The sequence below is a fragment of the Elephas maximus genome, chromosome 15, assembly GCF_024166365.1.
Source record: "Elephas maximus indicus isolate mEleMax1 chromosome 15, mEleMax1 primary haplotype, whole genome shotgun sequence".
Classification (NCBI taxonomy): Eukaryota; Metazoa; Chordata; class Mammalia; order Proboscidea; family Elephantidae; genus Elephas; species Elephas maximus.
Genome location: NC_064833.1, coordinates 22,574,977 through 22,597,343, shown reverse-complemented (window position 1 = coordinate 22,597,343; position 22,367 = coordinate 22,574,977). Strand labels below are relative to the sequence as shown.

Here is a 22,367-nt window from a genome sequence, read left to right as displayed (position 1 = left end):
GGGGAAATGTGTGAAAACAGACCTGATAAAGAGAATTATAAGCACAAGAAAAGTCTCACTGCCTCACTTGATTTCTCTTTACCACGTGTGGGTGACATCTACGTTGTCCTGCCTCCTTCCCCCATAGAGGTAAGGTGTACCTAAGGAAGATCCATTCAGAGGTAGTCACATGTTCTGTTTCTGTCTGTGCTTTTCTGTATGGCAGAGAAGTAATTTTCCCCCAGGCCGTGTGCTTCCCGTGATTACTCGTAATGCGTGTTAATTGCAGAACACAGTGTACCATAGATGCTAATTGAAAGGCCGTTATAACTGAATACGTGCCATCAGCGTATCTGCACTTTTTCTAGGTCATTTTGTACATTTTTAGTAGCAGGATATTGGCAGTGCTGTGTTATTAGGACCACTTATGGAGAGATGATGTCTTTCCTACAGCGACTCCAAAAATACTACCTTGAATATAAGAATGATAAATGTTTGAAAACATTTTTTTTTTTTTTTTGCCCTCTTCAAGGAAAAAACTTGGAATGAATATCTAAGTTTACATATTCCTGAGGCTTTTAAGTAACACAAAGAGCAACCTAACCTTAACTTGGTTAAAAAACAAAACTTTCTTATGAGGAGCGTAAATAAAATACCGTAAGATGTTTGGGTGAACTTAGCCTGTTTAATGAACACTTAAAGCATAGAGAAAACATTGGTTTTCCACTATTCTCTGCATTCCTCAGAACTTGCATCTGCATGTTGTATAACAGGGCTTCTACTGCTTCTGTCAAGTTCAAACCCTTGCTGAGAATTTGCATTTCTGACAAGTTCCCAGAAAGTTGTCTGTAAGAATCACCTGGGGATCTTGTGAAACCAGATTCTCAGATATCTGAGATGGAAATGCAAGTTCTCAGCAGAGAACTTGTCAGAGATGCAAATTCTCAGGAGGGGTTTAAACTGGACCAAACCAGGTAGAAGCCGTGCCTTATAAATGTGTATTTATTTCGGGCTGTGGATTCAGACAGGCTGGAATTCAAATTCCAGATGAACTTAGCTGTGTGACCATGAGCAAGTAATTTAACGTCTCTGAGATGCAGTTTGTTCATAAGGATTGTGTTGTGGATTCTGGGTTGCCAATGACAAAAACCAGCTCTAGCTAACATAAGAAAAAAAAAGAAACTGGTGGGAAGGATGTCAAATAAGTAAGAGAATGAAAAGCAAGACTAGAGAGCTAGAGCAGACCTGGGACCTAAGTCTCAGAGCAAATGAGCTTTTCTTGCCCGTGTGACTCAGCTCCAGATTCAGTGGTCCGGGAGAGAGAGCTTGATTGGCTGAGCTTGAGTCCTGTGACCCCAGGGATAGCGGAAGGCAGGGCACTTTGCCTGGATTCCCACTGATATTGACCATAGTAGGCAAAAGGTGACACCAGAGAAAAACATATTAAGTTGCTTTTAGCAGAATGGCAGCCGGTTGGCCAAAACTCAGCATCCGTCACCACTGAGCCATGAGGAGAATTGTTCATAACATATGTAAAGTACCTGGATGGGTGCCTAGAAGAGAACGGGTTTTCAATAAGTGACAGAGTTTATTAAGAGATTGCCTGCTGCTTTGAAAAGGATCCAGTCTATGATATTCTTTCTCCTCAATTGTAAGCTTCATAAAAGCAAGGACTTCTGTTATTTAAATCTTTATTTTATATAAATCTTCCACATACTAGTTAGTACAAGATTTCTTAGTCTTTTTCCCCCAAAACACCTGTGACAGAGGGTCTTCCCATGACCTTTTTACTCCCTGAGAAGTGCTCAGGTGGCAGCTCAGTTAAGAAGAATTGTCAGGGATGAGTGATGCACAAGACACTTGCTCTAACCCCACTCTTGTCATCTGCTGCTCTGGAGAGTATGAGGGAATGCAAGGGGGTGAGAGTGCCGTTATGCCTATGGAGCCTGAGTTGGCTTTGTTTTATAAAAGGGTAAATTAGTCATAAAATGTTGATACGTGAGAATGTATGTGTGTGTAGATCAAGTACAAGAAATGACCTTTTTTAATTTTTCAGAAATGAAGTTTAGTTCAACTGGCCACTCATCAAGGTTGATAAGTCCAATATCAGATCATTTTGCTGTTCCTTCCCCCTACTATTCCCCTTTGGGATTGCACACCCCAGCCCCCATCCTTGGACTTAGGCAGGCCAGTAAAATGGACCCTGAGCAGTGTCCGTTACTGCTACTACTGGTGTTTGTCCAGCTGGCCATGCTGGCTGCCCCTTTCCCCTACCCCTAAACATGCTGGACATAGATCCTGAGCAGAGGTCACTGAATGCCCATCCTCTCAAGAACACAACCTTTACCATCCAAGGTTCTGTACCCGCCAAGGGCCCAGCATCCAGAGGTACACAGATCCCACTCTTTGAACCAACCTTGCAACCCTCCTCTCTGGTCCATTAGGGACCTACCCACTGCTGGCATCAGACTCCTTTTCCCTTCAGCTCTGTTATTATTTTAAGACAGCTTTATTGAGATATAATTCATATACCATATAATTCACCCTTTTAAAGTATACAGTGGTTTTTAGTATATCCGCAAAGTTATGCAATCATCGTTGTAACCAAACAAGGGTTCTTGTCCTGTCCTATTAAAAAAAAATAGCCGATCAAAATAAGATGGATGTCACACCACCAATTCCAGGGGAAACAAAGTGGGAATTTATTGTTTGTGCAAACAAGGAGCAGCATGGGGCTTAGCAGCCCAAAGACCACGTCCTACCTGTCTGAGGGGGCTGCAGAGCTTTTTATTTCCAGTGGCATCTGGGGGTTGGGTTTGGTGCCCGGAACTTTCTGAATTTAGCCCCCCCATGTCCACATTTGGAGTTCTGGATGTTGAATCATGTCAGTGACGTTCAGGTCTAAGGACAGATTGAGAACACAGCTCTTCAGGTTCTGCGCATGCTCCAAAACCCTGGTTCGTGCACGCTCGAGATTATGGCACCAAATTCAGACTGCAATTAGGGCTGCGGCATGGTCGGGCCAAACTGCAGTTATAACCCGTGGCTTGGCAGGCTGCGATGGGGGGATGGGGAACTGCGGCGAAGTGGAGGGAAGTCTTGGTGGAGGCTTCATCACCAAAATGAATTTTAGAACAATTTTATCACTTCCAGAAGAAACCCTGGTCCACTCCCATTTTACTCGAACTCCAGCCCTCAAGCTCTGGCATCCAGTAATCTATTCTCTGTCTTTATGGATTTGCCTATTCTGGACATTTCATATAAATGGAATCATACAGTATGTGGTCTTCTGTGACTGGCTTCTTTCACTCAGCATTGTGTTTTTAAGATTCATCCATGTTGTAGCATGTATAAGTAGTTTGTTCCTTTTTTTTGCCAAATATTTTTACATTGTATAGACAGGACATACAACATTTTATTTATCCTTTTATTTATTAGCTGATGGACATTTGCATTCCTTCACCTCTTGAAGCACCAAGCCTCGCTCTCTTCAGTGCTTTTTCCTCTGGTGGTCCCAGGTCAGGGATCACAAACTCGTGTGCCTGTCAGCTAAGAAAAACAGGAAGTGGCAAGGGCCGTGGCAAATGAGAGAACATGTGCCCCTTCTAGAAGAGGTAGCCTCAACCGGGCTCCAGCCTGCCGTTGCCAGAGAGCCTTCCAGACTTAGTGCTATCACATCTTCATATAGTTCCAGACAAGCCATAATCTGGATGTTTATGTGAAAATTTCCTTATTTTTAAATGTCGGTCAATTAAAACAAAGCACAATTGTGGGTGAGACTAAATGCTGAATGAGATTCCTGGGTGGAGATCCCTGTGTCTGGGCAACATATCTAGTCTTCGAGAGCCTGTGACCAGGTTAGCCTCAGGGTGGCACCTGACAACTGCTGCCTCTCATTTGGCAACACAAAAAGGCTGCTCATCCTTTTGGAGGTAAAAAGAGCCCAGATCTAATGGTCTGGGTGGAGGAAATTCCTCTCATGCTTTGGCTGAGAAGTCTGCTGCAATAGGGAAAAAAAAAAAAAAAAAAAAAACAGGCAATGTCTATATTATTTAGAGCTAAACTGTCCTGCAAATTGCTCGTGGCCTACTTCAGAACTGATTATGGCCTGCTAGTGTGACCTTGATTATTTTGACCTCAGCTGTGGATGAGAACTGCTGATTTTGCCCCAGATTTTCCCAGAATCAACAAGGACAAACTGGTTGAAATGGGAAAGAAGAAACAGTGATTGTGTGGTCTTCTGTGTAGAGAGAACATCATAGTAATATAGGTTGGGGAGTGACTGTTTATTCAGTAAATAATCACTCTGCCTATCACAGTCCATATTCCATTTATTTTTGTATGTGACTATGAAGGAAGTAGGTTTTTTTTTTTTTTAATAATATTTTATTGTGTTTTCGGTGAAATACACAAGGGCTTCAAACCAGCTCTCTCTGGATTAGTCATGGCCATTAAAGCGAAATCTGAACGGACCTGAATTTTTAAAATGTGAGTGACGCAGAACAAGAAAAATTACAAATCAAAGCCATGTTAGAAATTTAATCTCCCTCCTGGAAAACAAGGGCAGCTTGCATGTTTCATAGCAACCAAATCTCTTGACCAGCAGAGTCCGAAACAGTGGTGCCCCATTCAAAGATGGCAGCCAACTGTACCTCTTTGAATGTGTGTCACTCTGCACAGTCCTGGCAATAAACCAGTCTCCTGCATCAGAGTCCTAAAAGGGCTCACTATGCCTCTTCTGAGTCTCCCATCCCAGGGCTTTGACCCATAATTTTTCCTGTTCTGCTTCACCCAAATTTTAAAAATTCGGGGCTGTTCCAGTTTTGGCTTTGTCAGCCGTGACTAAACTGATTCAAAATGGTTCGAAGCCCTGGTTTACACAGCAAATTAGGTTCTCATTTAACAATTACTGCACAAATTGTTCAGAGACTGGTTATATTTTTCATGTGTTAACATCCTCATTAATTCCCTTCTGGATATTTTGCTTCCAATAATCTGGTTTCCCTATCCCCTTACCATTTCATCTTTGCTTTAAAGTAATTGTTGACAATTTGGTCTCATAGATTATTTTTTAAATCTGTGCGGTACTCACTGGTAATATTCTTTATTTTATGAGCCAATTTGTTATTTAACTAAAAGGTGCCCTCAAGAGGGAGTGGGTATTTTCAAAGGGAAAGAAGTTAATAGAACCCAGCATTGGTGCAATGCTTGATATTTGCAGAGTTTTTAAATGCACTGTAGCATTGTCGTATTTGAGCCTGTGAGGATAGGCATTTTTACCTAATTTTATAAACAATGTCGTTGAGACATGGAAAACAAAAATGACTTGCTTAAGGTCATCCAGCAAAGGGACCTAGAACTTAAATCTTTAGATTTCAAATCCCTTGTCTGTTTCACAGAAACAGACATGCCCTTCTAATACTTTCTAATTTTGATGTATTTCAGTAATAGGGATAGATATTTTTAGACTTAACACAGTGTTAGAGTAGTAATATTACCCACCTGGAAAGCAGTAAAGGTAAATGGTGGTTTTCCTGCAGTGTTTTGGTATTTTCCCCATTTGTTTGAGTAATCCACACTAAGTAAATACACTAATAAATAATTGGGAGCAGGTGCATACATTAATTACTCAGGCATTACACTCAAAGCGGAGCCCTGGCGGTGGAGTGGTTAAGAGTTCACGCTGCTAACCAAAAGTTTAACAGTTTGAATCCACCACCTGCTCCTTGGAAACTCTGTGGGGTAGTTCTGCTCTGTCCTGTAGAGTGTCTTTGAGTCAGAATCGACTCGATGGCAACGGGTATACTTAAAGCAGTTTGGCCATGAGAACAGCAGATTTGGGAGACATCACGAAATTAATGAATCAATCTCAACCAGTCTGTCTCCTTTCTTCCCCCTCTCCCCATCTTCTCTCTTCCTTCCTTCTTTTTATTTATTCTTTTTATTTTCTTATATGCCCAGTAAGAGAAGGGATAATTTATAAGGAGCAAAGTAATCCTTCAGGCTGATTCCTAACCCTGCTTTTTTGCTTATACATTTATTCATTTCATTCAATTGCCAATATTTTTTGAGGACTTTACAGGTTTTTTATGATGGTTGTAACAAAAATGCCACAAACTTGGTGCCTTAAAAAATCCCACATTTATTCTGTGTCACTTCTGGAGGTCAGAAGTTTAAAAGCAGGGTGTCAGCAAGGCTACGTTTCTTCTGCAGACTTGTAGGGAGAATCCAGTCCTTTTTCAACTTTCAGGGCAGCTTGCATTCCTTGACTTATTGCCCTTTTTTGGCATCACTCCAAGCTCATGTTTCCATTGTCACACCTCCTACTTCTGCCTTTGACCTTCTTGTCTCCTTCTTATGAGGAACCTTTGATTATATTGGACCCACCTATAAAAAAATATAGGGTCTGAGTCAGAACCCACTTGGCGGCAACGGATTTGGTTTGTTTTTATTTTTTTGGTATAATCCACGCTAATCTCCCTATTTTAAATTCCAGCTGCAAGCCTAATTCTCCTTTACCATGTAAGCTAACATATTCACAGGTTCCAGAATTAGAATGTGAGCATTTTTGTGTGTGTGTTGGCAGGGGGGTCGTTATTTTGCCTACAACAAGTACCTGCAATGAGCCAAGCACTGTACATACTTACATTCTGTTTGTTATGTTTTACCAATTAGATATACCTGTCACTGACAGGGTGGAGATCTGTTTGTGGCTGTTTTTCTATTTGAGTGGCATAAACAAATTGCCTTTATCCAATGTCCACCAATTCAGGTACACAAGGATATATAGTCTTTTTTTTTTTTTGGTGGCAGCAAAATGAAAAGTACCCAGCCTCTGATACCACCCCCAACATCAAGAGAAGGACTTCCATTTAGGGCAGTAGCTGTGGGTCATTACCAGACCCATCATGACACATCCAGAGTGGTATTATTATTGAATGATGCTGTTTATTGTCTTGTTTTTAATTATCTATCCTTCCACAGCCTTAACTAACACTCACTTAGTTTAAAAGTCGACCTTTGTGTCAAATGTTGTATGAGACCACTATTATAAGAACTCAAGAAAAGGTTTAAACACAGAAGAAAACATTCTTTGATGGTTATGAGGATGGAGAGGGAAGGAGAGGGGAATTCACTAACTAGATAGTAGTCAAGAATTATCTTAGGTGAAGGGAAGGACAACGTACAATACAGAGGAACTCAGCACAACTGAACTAAACTAAAAGCTAAGAAGTTTTCTGAATACAACCAAACACTTTGAGGGACAGAGTAGCAGGGGCAGGGGTCTGGGGACCATGCTTTCAGGGGACATCTAGGTCAATTGGCATAACAAAGTTTGTTAAGAAAATGTTCTGCATCCCGCTTTGGTGAGTGGCATCTGGGGTCTAAAAAGCTAGGAAACAGCTATCTAAGATGCATCAATTGGTCCCAACCACCTGCAGCAAAGGAGAATGAAGAATATCAAATACACAAGGAAAATAATAGCCCAAGAGACAAAAGGGCCAAATTAACCAGAGACTCCATCAGCCTGAGACCAGAAGAGCTAGACGGTGCCCAGCTACCACCAGCGACTACCCTGACAGGGAACACAGCAGAGTCCCTCACGGAGCAGGAGAAAAGTGTGGTGAGAACTCAAATTCACATAAAAAGACCAGACTTAATGGTCTGACTGAGACTAGAGAAACCCCCAAGGACATGGCCCCTGAACTCTCTGTTAACCCAGAACTAAAACTATTTCCAAAGCGAACTCTTGGGTCAAAGATTAGACTGGACTATAAAACATAAAATAATACTCATGAAGAGCGTGCTCCTTAGTTCAAGTAGATACATGACACTAAATGGGCAGCTCCTGTCCGGAGGTGGGATGAGAAGGCAGAAAGGAATAGGAGCTGGTTGAATGGATGTGGAAACCTGGGGTGGAAAGGGAGAGTGTGCTGTCACATTATAGGGATTGCAACTAGGGTCACATAACAATATGTGTATAAATTTTTGTATGAGGAATTAACTTGAACTGTAAACTTTCACCTAAAGTACAATTTAAAAAAAAAAAAGTTGACCTTTGTTGGCCTCATCCATAAGGATGGGAAATAAGGAAATGTGTAGAATTTATCATCTCACCAGAACACTTTGGAAGAGTGAAAGGAGGCACTATTAATAACCATGTAGGAACAATAGACATACATGAGCACTGTCCTGGGAACATGGAACTTTACATTGCCATAGGGTCTTTCTATATACTGAGTCCGTATGAATAATAACAGCCATAAACACTGTGACTACGGGAATTGAATTGACTACTCCATATGTTCAAAGCACTGTAGTAGAAGCTTTGTGTACTTTACCTCAGTTGATTCTTATAACAATCTTATAAGGTAGGTATGTATATTATTATTATCTCTATTTTAGAGATGAAGGAAATAAAGCTCAGAAATTTAAATACCTAGATTAAGCTAGTAAGTTTCTGAGTAGGATTTGAACATAATTCTGAATGTCACTAAAACAGATGCTTTTTCCATTATATTATATTGCTTTCCAGAAAAAGCATAGAGTCTTGGGAATGACTGAATTGGAATTGTCAGCTGGGTACAGTTGGTTATTTTAAGAATGAAGTAACCCTTTAGAGCCATGTAGTATCTTCTATAAAGGAAGGTCTGTGAAAAACTGTGAGCTATAATAGATGTTCTTTCTCTCTGTCTTTGCTTTAGGTCTGTCAGTTTGTCGTGTCTGTAAATGGGCTCAATGTGCTGCACGTAGACTACCGGACAGTGAGCAATCTGATTCTGACAGGCCCCCGGACAATTGTCATGGAAGTCATGGAGGAACTAGAATGCTGAGCAGGCAGACCTCCACCCAGCCATTTCGCGTCCTGTGGGTGTCCAAAGCCAGAACAAGACAGAGTGGTGCAATAACAAGACTTCTGTGCAGTGCATGGCTTTGGACAGACGGATCTTTTCTTCGTACATACTCATCTTAATTTGAGTTTTATATACTGTTCGATTTGTGGAAGAATCGGGTAACGTCTTAAGAAATATTACGTCAGTGTAGAAAATATTGGGGAAACAGAATTTTACTACATGATATAATTGCCTTACTAGATTTTTATTTGTAGTTCTCATTCATTGTTTTTTTTTTTTATCTTAATTAGTTGGCAGAACATTGTTGAAAGCCTGTTTTAGCCAAAACAACAACATGCTAAAATCTTCTTCATGGGAGTCGGATACAGTAGTTTTTAGAGACTCTAAATAGGTGCTCTCACCAAAATTTGCATGAAATAATAGAGGATTTAGATTTTTACCTAGCTTCAAATTAAAGCAACATCCAAGTGTGGTTAACTAGCATTTTGAAGAAAGTGCAAGTACTTAAAAGCCATCAAAAAATGGTTTTTTTTAATCCTGCTTTTAGTAGCAACTTTGAACTTAACATATATTTTCAATTAGACATTTGTTTAAAAAACAAAGCAAAACAAAGAACTCTTGTGATGGAGGTGGAGGTGGATAGGGGGATACTACCTAAAATTGTGTGGCCCCCATTGTCTTTTTCTGAGCCTTTTCGTCTATAAATCAGCAACAGCAGCTTTCTAAAATTAATCCTGAATGTGTTGAATGTCAAAACAGAAACATAGAGCTCAAAAATCAAGCCTTCTGGCAAGACTTCACTAGAAGGTGTCCCTTTAAGTGATGTATTCTGGAATTTGGCTCATATGTGATAAAATCTTGAGCTCTAAATTACCTTCTTGGCCTGAATTTCTCTTAGCTTTCTAGTGTCACAGGTTCTAACAACATGACACGCTGCTTGTTTGGGGGAATTATTTTTCACCAAAATCACCAGATTGTGTTGTAGCTTTTCAGCTCCCTTGTATATATGCATGTTTCCTTTTTTTTTTTGATCTAGAAAAGAGTTAATTTTGGGGCTTGGTGTGTAGAGGAAATTCCTCAAAGTGCCAAATTAGGGAATCAGAATGCTAAATTCTTCTTAATTTCATATAATGAATTTTGAACGACCAGGTTACTTTCTTACCACACATTTACAGAATAAAATATGAATATTGTACTTCAGTCATTTCTTTGTGATTGATGATCAAAATGTATTGGTACAAGTGGGATAGACCATGCTAATGACTGTGTGTGTGTGTGTGTGTGTGTGTGTGTATGTATAATTCAACTTTTCTGATCTGTAGTTTTAGCCAGAGAATAGGATTGTGAAGTAATGTAGAATGTCTGACGTTAATCTGTTGATCTAAATTGGAGAAATATTATCATCTCAATGGGTATGTGCATTTATACTCTGTGCCGGGCTCTCTCCTATGGCATTTAACATATATCATTTCCTTTACTCCTCATCACAACCCTGCAAGGTAGGTATTACCACCCTCATTTTTCAGATGTGGGAACTAAGTCTGAGCAAAATTTAAAATGTTCTTAGTTCACATAGTTGCAAGGATTACTAAATGATATAGCCTGGATTCCAGCACACAGGTCTGTTTAATGTAAACAAAGCCCATGCTTTTTGTTCCCTCCTCCCCCACTACCACTATTTAGGGAACCTGTGAGGTCAGTGGAAACCCTCGTGGCATACTGGTTAAGTGCTACGGCTGCTAACCAAAGGGTCAGCAGTTCAAATCCGCCAGATGCTCCTTGGAAACTGTATGGGGCAGTTCTACTCTGTCCTTCCTATAGGGTCGCTATGAGTCGGAATCGACTCGACGGCACTGGGTTTGGTTGTTTTTGGTGAGGTCAATACTGTCATTATCTCCATTAACTCGTAAAGAAGTTAGTCATGTGCCCAAGGCTACACAGCTAGTAAGTTGAAGACTTTCCCACTCTGCTTTAAAACTTTTTGTAACATCTTTAAAAGATGAGTCTTAAATACTTTCTGTCCCCAGGTGTTCACTAATTTACAAGAGGAGGAGGAACTCCTTTCAGGAAGTAGCATCTACTTCCCTGTCACTGCTACTTTTTTTCTCACATCCTAATGTCTATTAAGGAGTCCCTGGGTGGCCCCGGCTAATGGGCTTGGCTGTTAACCAAAAGGATGGAGGTTCCAGTCTACCCAGAAGCACTTGGACCAAAGTCCTGGTGATCTACTTCTGAAAAATCAGCCATTGAAAACACTGTGGAGCACAGTTCTACTCTGACACACATGGGGTGTCCGTGAGTTGGAGTTGACTCAATAGCAGTTGGTTTAATTTTGCCATTGGTAATGTTCATTATCTTGGACCCTGGCAGAATATCATTCCCTACAGCCATCCTGAGTACCAGGGAAGCTTCTCTCTTTATCTACTCCATACAACTTCCTGCCCTATGAAGTTAATTTGAATCAGAGGGTTTCCTCGATGTCTTTGGTCAAATGCGTTACACTAAGTGAAAGAGAGAGAGAGAAACCATTTCCTACTTTGGTTCCCATCACCCCCAGTTTAAAGTCCAAATACTGTAGAATAGTACCTAAGGCCAAGAGAGACTTAGTTAACCTTCCTGTTCTCTCCTGACCGCCTCACACTGTAATTATAGTGAATGTTCCCAGTTTCCTAGGGGTCCCATCTTGCTCCCTCTGGTCTTTGCACATAGTGTCTCCTCTCTGGGATATTCTTCCTTCTCCCTCTTTGCCTGGAAAATTCTTTCTTCTTATTATCTCCCCTTAGATATTATCTCCTCTGAGAGGCCTTTGCCAGCTCCCACTTCTGGGTACATGCCCCTTCTCTGTGTTCCTATGGACTCTTATGACCACCCCCCCCCACCATTATAGCACTGATGACATTTGCTTTGAAATTGCCCTATAACCTGTTTGTCTCCCTAACTGTATTCTAAGCATCATCAGAAAATGGACTAAAGGATATCCCCTTTGCCTAGCACAGTTTCAACACAATATGTCAGATATCCGTTACTGACTAATAAACCAAAACCAAACCCATTGCTGTTCAGTCGATTCCAAATCCTAGCTACCCTATAGGACAGAGTAGAACTGCCCCATAGGGTTCCTAAGGCTGTAAATCTTTACGGAAGCAGAGTGCCTCATCTTTCTCCCGCAAAGTGACTGGTAGGTTTGAACTGCCAATTTTTTGGGTTAACAGCCAAGCACTTTAACCACTGCACCACCAGGTCTCCCTGCCTAATAAACCACTCCCAAAATGTGGCTTATAACAGCACCATTTGTTTGCTCATGATTCAGTGGGTTGGCAGTTTGGGCAGAGCCCCACTGGGATGATCTGCCACTGCACCACGTAGCGTTGGTTGGGTTCATGCATACATTTGTGGTCGGTCAGTCAGGTGGTTGTCTCGGGGCTGTTGGCCAAGGTGCCTCAGTACCACTCCTGGTGGCCTTTCTCCATAGCTAGCTCAGGCTTCCTCATTAGGTGACTGAGATTGTAGAGGTCGAGAGTAGAAGCTGCAAGGCCTTTTGTGGACTTGCTTAGAAGTCACAGAGTATTGCTCCCATAGCATTTTGTTGGCCAACGCAAGTCACAAGGCTGAGTCCAGAATCAGAAGGTAGGTATTTATACTCCACCTTTTGATGGGGAAAAAAAAAAATGGGAAGAGCTGCAAAAAACCTGTGGCCATTTTTAATCCATCAAGAGTAGATGCTCACTATTTGTTGAATAAAGGACCAAAAAGTTACGTAGTTATTGAAAGATTTCAGCAATCCAGGTACAAATTCCTGCCCAACCAATGGGTAGTAGTATACTATGAAGTTGTGAATAAAGCCCAGTGCCTAATGAAAACTTAAGAATTGGAAAGATCCTAAAATGATAGTGCCACTCTGGGCCATGGAGAGCACAGTTTAGCCTTTTCATTTTACTAATGAGGAAGCTTAGATATGGAATGGTCAGGTGACATGCCTAACCTCGTATAGCTTGTTGGGGCCAGAGCCTGGGCCAAATGCCAGCCTCCTTCCTACCTTCCAGCCCTGTGGCTTTTACAGTATAGACTTCTGCAGTTGAGGCAATGCAGTGAAAATTGGCCTTTGGCTTTGGGGTATGCATAAAATGAAAGTGGTATCATATGTTTATGAAGGTAAGGTTATACATTTTAATTGACTCAGGCCGTGGGTTATTAAATTTTATCATAAAAATATTTTGTGTTATATTCTGACCTGCTTTAAAATTTTAGAACCCTATTTCTATTCTTAAATGTAACACCAGGAGTTATCCTCAGTTAACGATAAGCAGTGTTTCTAAGAAATTTTATTTCATATATATGCATGTGTCTGTGTTTCTAACCTTCAAATAGGCAGTGTATTGTGTCTCAGGCTTCAGTTACTGAGAACCTTAAATGGCTTTCTCTGCTTCCTTAAAAAATGCTTTTATTGTTTATGTGTTTGTATGATGTGTTTATGTGTTTGTGAAGTAGTTTTGTTTCTACGTTAGCACAGTACGTGCTATCAGTGCAAATTTGAAAGTCATGTTTGTTAATTCTGTTGTAGAAAGACGAATGAATTGCCTTTAGGTTTGATGCTATTGTCTGATATTTACTTATCAACCTCTGTTGAATAATTATATAAACTGGTAAGGGGATTAGTTGAGAAACAGCTAGTAACGTAGAGAAGATACTCATTTTGAGTATGTTAGATATGATCAACTTCACACCATCTTATGACAGGAGGATGGTAGAAATTGTTTTTTTAAAATCACTGTTTTTAGATCAAGTTGGAATCTTACTCGTTCTTTCAAATATGTTGTGAAAATATGGTTTTCAAGACTCATTTAAAACTGATGTTATCAACTATTCTTTCCTGTTGAGTATTAATCCTGTTTTATTTTGATTATAAATGGTTAGAGTATATTGATGTCATTGACCATGATTTTGCTCATTTAAGGCAGAATTTCAGGTGTAATATATTCTTCCTCAGTTTGATACTCAAAAGGACAAATCTGTAGTGTACCAAAATGAAATTTATCGTCCAAATTAGCTTATGGTGTTGTCAAATGCATTAATATATGTACTTAATGTGTTTATTTTAAAATTAGGTTGAGATTTATCTGTTTCATTTATTAAAATCTGTAGCCTGATATTGAAATTTCTAGTATGAAAATAAATAGGAGTATAGCATAAAATAAATGTTAATTTAAAAAAACAATTACTTCAGGGTTTCAGCTTTTCCTGTTTTTAGGACAAAGTAGCCATTTTTTTATCCTAAGAAAGGGTTTCATTATAGGGATGATCTACCACTGATCCATCAGAGAAAACACGTGGGACTCATGTCTAATTCTCTAATGTAACCAAAAGTGCCATTTGTAAAGCTGCTTAATGATGGTGTTTTCTGAAGCTCTTTTGCCTGGGGAAAAAAAAAGGAATTAAAAAGCTTCTTCTGTACTGTGTTTGATTCAGAATCATTTTACCCCTACATAGCTCAGTATTACTGGGTGTTATGGAATATACTGTCTGGAAAAATACCATGTGGTTGTTCACTACTTTGGGAGAATGTTACATTTTTCAGACTTTAAACCAGTTAGGAAATCAGTTTCATAATTCTATGTGTGGGGAAGGGGGACAGTGTAAAATAAGAGAATGAATGTTTATTCAGCCTACTCTTAATATTAACCCGGAGAGCTTTGTTTTCTTCTCATTCATTCATTCATTCATTCATTCACTCAAGAAACTTTATGGAGGACTTGTTTTTTTTTTTTTGCTGGTTGCTGTATACAGGTAGCAGGAATATGAAAATCGGTAGATATGCCCCTAGCTCCAGCTCATCCTTTATGAGTTTCCTTTGGACCTGTCTCCTAGAAGGCTTCTGTCCATGGGGAGGGAGAAAAATGAAATCATGGTGTTGAACAAGATAGTGTAATGCTAGAAACCACCATCAAACCCAAGAACCCAGAACACAGTAACTTACATTTCACTTTCCCTTGCCCTTTCACAATGGTGAGTGTTGAGTTTGCCAATTCTTGCTTTGTTGTTGTTCTTAATAATTGTTTAGTTTTAAATTTTTATGAGTTTTATTAAAAGAGCATCATCGTGTAATCTTTGGGACTTGCTTGTTTTCCTTCAGGACTGATTGATCAAAATTTTTAGGTGTAGTTGTAATTCGCACATTTTTTCATAGCTTTATAAACTTCCAAGCCGTAAATCATTTATCTGTTTTCCTGTCAATGAGCATTTAGATTGTTTCTGTTACTGTTATAAGTGAGGCTACTATGGACGTTCCTATACCATCTCCTGTGTACCAGTAAAGGAGTTTCTCATAGGTATCTACTTAGGAGAAGAATTGCTAAGTCATAGGAAATGTAAACGCTCAACTTTACAAGATCACATCTGCAGAATAAAATTAAAAGTAGTCATCTTACTGTGATTTCAAGGGGTCTCTGTTACCCAGAAAGCCTTTTGGGTCTCTGTTACCCAAAAACCTGTCGCCATCTAACTGATTCCAACTCATAGCGACTCTATAGGACATTATAGAACTGCCCCACAGGGTTTCCAAGGAGCACGTGGCGGATTCAAACTGCCGACCTCTTGGTTAGCAGCCATAGCACTTAACCACTGCACCACCAGGGTTTCCTCTGTTCCCCAGGGACCCTAAAATATAACAGTGAAAGCCTGACCCAGAACTGTAAAACCATTAACTTGTTTTTTCACTAGGAATTGCTAACCTACAGCAGTGTTAACTTGTCTCTTCCTTCTTAAAGAGTGTGCTCAGTAACAAACCTATTACCTTGAATTTGATGAAAAAGGCTGTGTGCTCCCCCAAACTCAACTACAAAGAATCATGGTTACAATCATGTAAATAGCCATATTTTCCAGGAGACATTTTTTAAATGCTAAATTGATAATTGTTAAGTATTTTGTCACCATGGAAACTTGTATTCATTAAGCAAAAAAAAAAAATGTGTTTTTCTCTGTAAAATCCCCAGTCACTAGGAGCATTTCCTTCTTGCCAGAAAGAATCATTGCCCAATTTGAAAATTAGAGCAATCAAATATTGTTATTCTCTTGAATTAATGCAAGATTTTATTTTTAATACATCTAGCTAGTTTCCAGAGTAGTTAAACCACTGTATACCTCTCATCAGAAATAGAAGTGAGTATATGTTGATCAATATCTTCCCCAACACTTGATATTCTGAAACTGTAATTATTGTCAAATAAATGTCTGTTTGGTCAGTGATACTGAGGGTTCTAAGATGCTGCAACGTCATAAAATTTAAATCACAGAAATTCTAAGAATTAGTTTGCCATCTGAACTCACTACATCAATGTCTTCATAATGCCAAGGATGTTGCAAAACTCTTTATCCTACAGCAGCTCTGTGACTCAGGCAAGGATTATTGGGAGTCAGTATAACATATTTAAGAACATTCAGCCAATAATTTATTGAGCTCCAAATGATTTATGAGCCTGACATTGTTTGGCAAACAGCAGTACATTAGGCAGGTCCCTGTCCTTATGAGGTTTACATATTCTTGGGAGAGACTGACAATAAATAAATTATATAAAAGTTAATTTTAGGTAGGGATAAGAACTAAGAAATGAATTAAACAAGATGGAGTGATGGAGGACAACAGGAATGTCATCACTGTGGTCAATGAGACAGGGCCGCCATGATGCACAATTCCAATGGGGTACCATTGGCATTACAGCCTATGTGAACAGCATCCCCTGGAGTTGTGTAATGAGACAGCTCTGAGCAAAAGCCTCTCTGCAAACCTGATGTTTGAGTTAACGCCTAAAGGATGGGAATCAGCCAGTCTTACAGAAATATGGGATAAGAGTTTGCAGGCTGAGGAAACGGCAAGTCCAAAGAAACAGAGTCTAGAAAAGTCATAATGGTTTTGAGGCTTGATAACTTTCTTTTATGGGCCTCCAGAGCATACAGACCCAGGTTCAAATTCCACTCCACCACTTAGGAACTCATCCTCTCCAGGAATTGGTTTTCTTATCTGTAAAATGGCAGTAACCCTATTTGGCTGTGAGGATAAAATGAAAGAATGCATATAAAATGCTTATCAGTGTGACCCATAGTAAGTGCTATGGATTGATTTGTGTACCCACAAAAGATACGTTGAAGTCCTAACCTCTGCGCCTGTGAATATGACCTTCTTTGGAAATAAGATCTTTCTTTGAAGATGTTAACAGTTAACAAAGCTATGTCAGAGCAGGGTGGGTCCTGATCCCATATGTGTGGTGTCTTATAAAAAGTGAGGACAGAACAGAGTTGTGTAGGGAGAAGATACCACATGAAGATACATCTGCAAGCCAAGAAACGCCTGGGGCTTCCAGAAGCTGGAAGAGACAGGGAAGGATCTTCCTCCTAGAGTGGACAGACCATGGCCCTACTGATACCCTGAATTCAGACTCAGCCTCCAGAACTTGAGATAATAAATTTCTGTTCTTTAAAACCATCCACTTTGTTATGGCAACTATAGGAAGCTAAGACGATAATTAAAAATTGATTTTATACTCACTAAACGAAAGAAAAAATAGATTGAGAATTTGCGATTTGCTCCCAAATTCACACCAACTGATACAGAGCTGGGACTGGAAGCCCGGCTCTTGGTGATAAAGATATATTCGTATAGACAAATGTAATGGTTGTATGCATTAGTGTGGGTCTTTTAAGATGACAGACAATTAACATGGTATATAAAAAAAAAAAATTTTTTTTTTAGTGATAACAGTAGGCACATATATATATGTATAAGAAGTTCTTTTCCTGAGTTTACCTTAATGGAGACCTCACTCCATCTGCCTTTTGGGGGCCATTTCCTAAGTTCAGAGGTTTAGGAGATTCTTAATAGAATTTTGTAAAGAAAACCACAAGCCTGTCCTTTTGTTAGCATGAGCTTTCTGCAGTCAGCAGGGTGGAGGCACAGGCTGCTTCTTGCCCTGTACATTTGACAAATGTCCTAAGCAAAATAAGGGAGTGTCCTGTCAAGAACTTGGCTGAAGTGTCTCATTTTCTTGGTTCTGGGGTGTAACAACTTTCTTTTTTCTTTGTGTGTCATTCTGCCTATGTGACTTTCTCTCTTTGCCTTCTAGGTCTCCGTAACGTATTCGAAATGCCCTTTGCTCCTTTGGGGTTAAATATTAAACACATTTTCACTTAAAGTCTGAAATGCCTGGGTCCACAAAAGCCAATTCATAATATCACATTTATGAAGCTGGATAGGACAGTGAGCAGGCTAAAGGAAAGATGAGAGACACTTGTTTTGTTAGATCGACTTTGAAAATGTACGTGTGTCACCAAAACTCTGAAATGAGCCCAGATTTAAAAGATCCAGATGTTTCTACCACTGTCACTGTCAAAGGCGCAGAAGCAGAATACTTCCTCTTACTCTTGACCCTCAGAAACCCGAAGGCCACGTGACATGGGAGCATTAAGGTCAGTTAAATATTAAGCAGAGAGCCTCTCAGGTCGGTATTTCATAGCAGAAAGGAGGGAGACAAGTACAAAGACCTCTAAGGAAGATGGGAGTCAGGTACGTCAGACAAGCCAGTCTACGTTTGAGAAAGAACCTGTTTTTTCAGGGTTTTTTTTCAGCCAGCGTAAGCTGAAGAACAGAGTGTGGTGCTTTCCATGCTTGAAATGGAATGGAGAAGGTAGGATACCATCTGACTTCATTAAAGTGCTTATTGTCTTCCCATTGCAAGCACGCAATAAGCCCTCGCTCATTTCTTCACTACTTACCTGTCCGTCTTTCTTGCTTTCCCTCTTGCTTACAAGAGCCAGGGCACTGGTACTCAGCACACTCCCAGCTTGTTACATAAATAGAAAAAAAAGTATGGAATCATGGAGCTTTTTTCCCCCCTTCAAATTTTATTTATTTTGTTGTTAATGATAAAAACCAAACCCATTGCCATTGAGTCTATTCGGACTCATAGCGACCCTATTAGACAGTATAGAACTGCCCCATAAAGTTCCAAGGAACAGCTGGTGGATTTGAACTGCTGACCTTTTGGTTAGCAGCCAAACTCTTAACCACTGTAGCACCAGGGCTCCATGTTGAGAATATACACGGGAAAACATACTCCAATTCAACAGTTTCTGCATGTACAGTTCAGTGACATGGATTATATTCTTCGAATTGTGCAACCAATTTCACCCTCCTTCTCTGAGTTGTTCTTCCTCATGAACATAAACTCGCTGCCCTCTAAGGTTCCAACTAATCTTTTGAGATGCTATTGTCAATTTGATCCCATATAAAAAAAGAAAACCCATTGCCGTTGAGTCAATTCCTACTCATTCCTACTCATAGATCTGCTCAAGGTAGATCTCTTTTACTGGTTAAGCTAAACTGTTGTTTGGTTTTAAGATGACTTCAGGGAATGTTTGTGGTTTAAAGTTTAAAGATTCAGGGCAATAGTTTCAGGGGTTCATCCACCTCCATGGCTTCAGAAAGTCTGAAGTCCATGAAAATTTGAAATCCTATTCTGCATTTCCCCCCTTTGATCAGGAACTTTTTTTTTTTTTACTCTAGAAGAGATCTTGGAAACTTGCTGGTTGACTCAGTTACTTTACAGATGGAAAAACATTAAACATTTATAGAAAAATTAATAATCGCTAATTTTTACTGCACTCTACATATATGTCAGAATGGCTAGGTGATGCAAATGGTTACTGAGTTCAGACGCTAACAGAAAGGTTAGAGGTTAAAGTCTAACCGGTCACGCTTTGGAAGAAAGTCCTGGCAATCTACCTTCAAAAAATCAGTCCTTGAAAATCCTACTCTGACACACATGGGGTCACCATGAGTTGGGATTGACTCGACAGCAACTAAATTTTTTTGGTTTTGGATTTTAATGTATCTCAGCTACTCTGCTAAATACTTGTTATGGATTATCTCATTTATAAGTTTTAGTAAAATCCCCATTTTATAGCAAGGAACCCAAGCTCTTTTGGAAGGTTAAGTCAATGGTACAAGGTCACATACCAGCCAAATGGCGGGGCCAAGGTGAGAATGCAGTCACTCTGACTACCGAGGGTACCTTGCCCCCCGTGGTCATCCGGTTTGCCCAAGGGCACAAGGTCACACATGTACATGTCAGAAAAGGGTCTACAGCAGGGACTTGCTCCTTAAGAGCACCTACTTTGTTGCTGTTGGGGAACTCACCCAGCCTCCCGAGCATGGAAAGCACGTGGTCCAGGGCTCATTCCTCTTCCCTGGTGGCTTCCGTTATGTCCTTGCCTCCCTCTCTCAGACATTAAAGAGCCCACTTGCTCTATTCTGTCTTAGTATCACTGCTTATTATTTGGTTCACTCTCAGGGTTTCCCTTTCTATAAAACTGGTAGTGTAGTGCTTATTTATCAAGTTTCCTTTTTAGCTGCTATTCTGGAAGCAAACACTCAGACCCTTTGTTTTCATGTATGCATTGCATTTCATTCAACGCATGATAATATTGTTGGGTGCTGTGGAGTTGACTCTGACTCCTAGCGACCCCACGTGACAGAGTTGAGCTGCCCCATAGAGTTTTCTTGGCCGTAATCTTTATGAAAGGAGATGGCCAGGCCTTCCTCCTGTGAAGCATCTGGAAGGGTTTGAACTGCCAACCTTTTGGTCAGCAGCTGAGCACTTAACCGTTGGGCCACCTATTTGCCAGACCCCTTTGCTATGATAAGTATTAAATTCTAATCACTATTGGGGCAACCAAAAGTAACTTGGCAAGTCTGGGAGCTAGAGGGTAGGAACTACATCTCAGTGAGTACTTATATTCCCAGGGCTACTATGAGTCGGAATCGACTTGACGGCAATGGGAATAAGGTACCTGGCACAAAGTAGCTCCCCAATCAATTAATGTTTATTAAATGGAAGAATGTGTTTGTAAAAATCTCCTGAAAATTGTAATGTGATGGTCTCTTTTCTTTCCTGAAGTATAAGTGGGCCTAGAATAGAAATGTCCTGTGCCTCTTTTCCTGACTCCTTTCTTACCAAAAAACCAAATCCGTTGCCATCGGGTCTTTTGTGATTCACAGCGACCCTTTATGTAGCACAGAGCAGAGCTGCCCCATATTCCTTTCTTAGATGGCCTATAAAATACACTTCACCTTCCCCTTCATTCATTCCTGAAAGCAGACTTGTGTATCTTCTCGCTCCTCCTTAAGACACCAGCAAGGCCGGACTGACATCTGGTGGAGCACAGAAAACCTTCATTCTGGGATCTGTCCTGGAGCTTAGAAGAAAATGAGCTTAGAGCAATGATGAAGAAGAGGCAAACTTATTCTTTTAGAACAATAATTTAGGATCACAGATCCACCACAAAAGAAATCAAGGCAGCCTCCCCTCCCTCCCATTCCAGGCGGCTAACAACTTTCTCAATGATAATAGTGATAGTTGTTGAATACCCATTATGGGCCATGCACATGCTAAGTGTTTTATTTACTCCATATACATTGTCCCACGTAACCACTTTTTAAAAAAAAAAAATTGTGCTTTAGGTGAAAGTTTACAGCTCAAGTTAATTTTTCATACATATATATATATATATATATATACACACATATTGTTTTGTGACACTTGCTGCAATCCCTATAATGTGACAGCACACTCCCCCTTTCCACCCTGGGTTTCTTGTGTCCATTTCAACCAGTTCCTCTCTGTTCCTGCCTTCTCATTCCATCTCTGGACAGGAGCCACCCATTTGGTCTCTTGTATCTGCTTGAACTAAGAAGCACACTCTTCATGAGTATTATTTTGTGCTTTATAGTCCAGTCTAATCTTTGTCTGAAGAGTGGGCTCCGGGAATCCGTGTAACCACTTTCTAGTGCATCTCACAATGTCTCATCAACTCCCTCTTAAATTTGATTTTCTGCCTCTCTCCAATGTCCAGCATGCAAAACAACTGGATCATACGGCCAGGGCCCTTTGGTATAGCTGGATCTTGCTTGCATGCATGCGTAGGTGTTTACACACACACACACACACACACACACATAAACACATTTGAGGGGGGAAAAATATCTTCATTTTCATACAGGCTGTGAGAGTTGCTGCTGCCTTTTACTTCCTGACAAATTCATGCTTCGATTTGTTGGTGCTTTTCTTATATGAATTAGAAGTCAAAAAGAGTGTGCTGGAATTTTCTCTTAGAAATGGGAACATGCTATTCAACTCTCTCTAACATCCTAGCTAAGTTACTGATGACCGAGGTTTATCAGGAGGCTTAACAATCAAGGCCTGATTAGTAGCCAGAACAATAAAAAGCCAAATGGCTGTGTGTATTTGTGGTTGCTTAACACAGTGAATTTTTTTTTTTTTTTTTTAACAGTGAGCATATTTGTTAGGGGGCTCCCTGCCTGCAGCTCCCTGCTGTATGAAGAGGTAGTGGAATGCACACGTCACCTTTCAGCCATGGTGGGGAGCAACCATCTAAAGTGACCTCTCCTTACTCCTTGGAAATGGGCTCTGTTTGCCTCAATTACATTTTGGATGACTTTGGATGATGTAAACCTCTTAATATAAA

The 22,367-nt window shown here is 40.2% G+C and overlaps 1 protein-coding gene across 1 annotated transcript in view; it reads left to right on the top strand.

Annotated features, from left to right (window-relative positions):
* Positions 1 to 10,034, top strand: part of DEPTOR (DEP domain containing MTOR interacting protein) — a 137,116-nt gene extending 127,082 nt beyond the window's left edge. The window contains exon 9 of the mRNA XM_049853495.1: positions 8,685 to 10,034. Coding sequence (XP_049709452.1) covers positions 8,685 to 8,813 — 129 coding nt within the window. The 3' untranslated portion in view covers positions 8,814 to 10,034. The remainder of the gene's footprint in view (positions 1 to 8,684) is intronic.
* Positions 10,035 to 22,367: the final 12,333 nt, after the last annotated feature.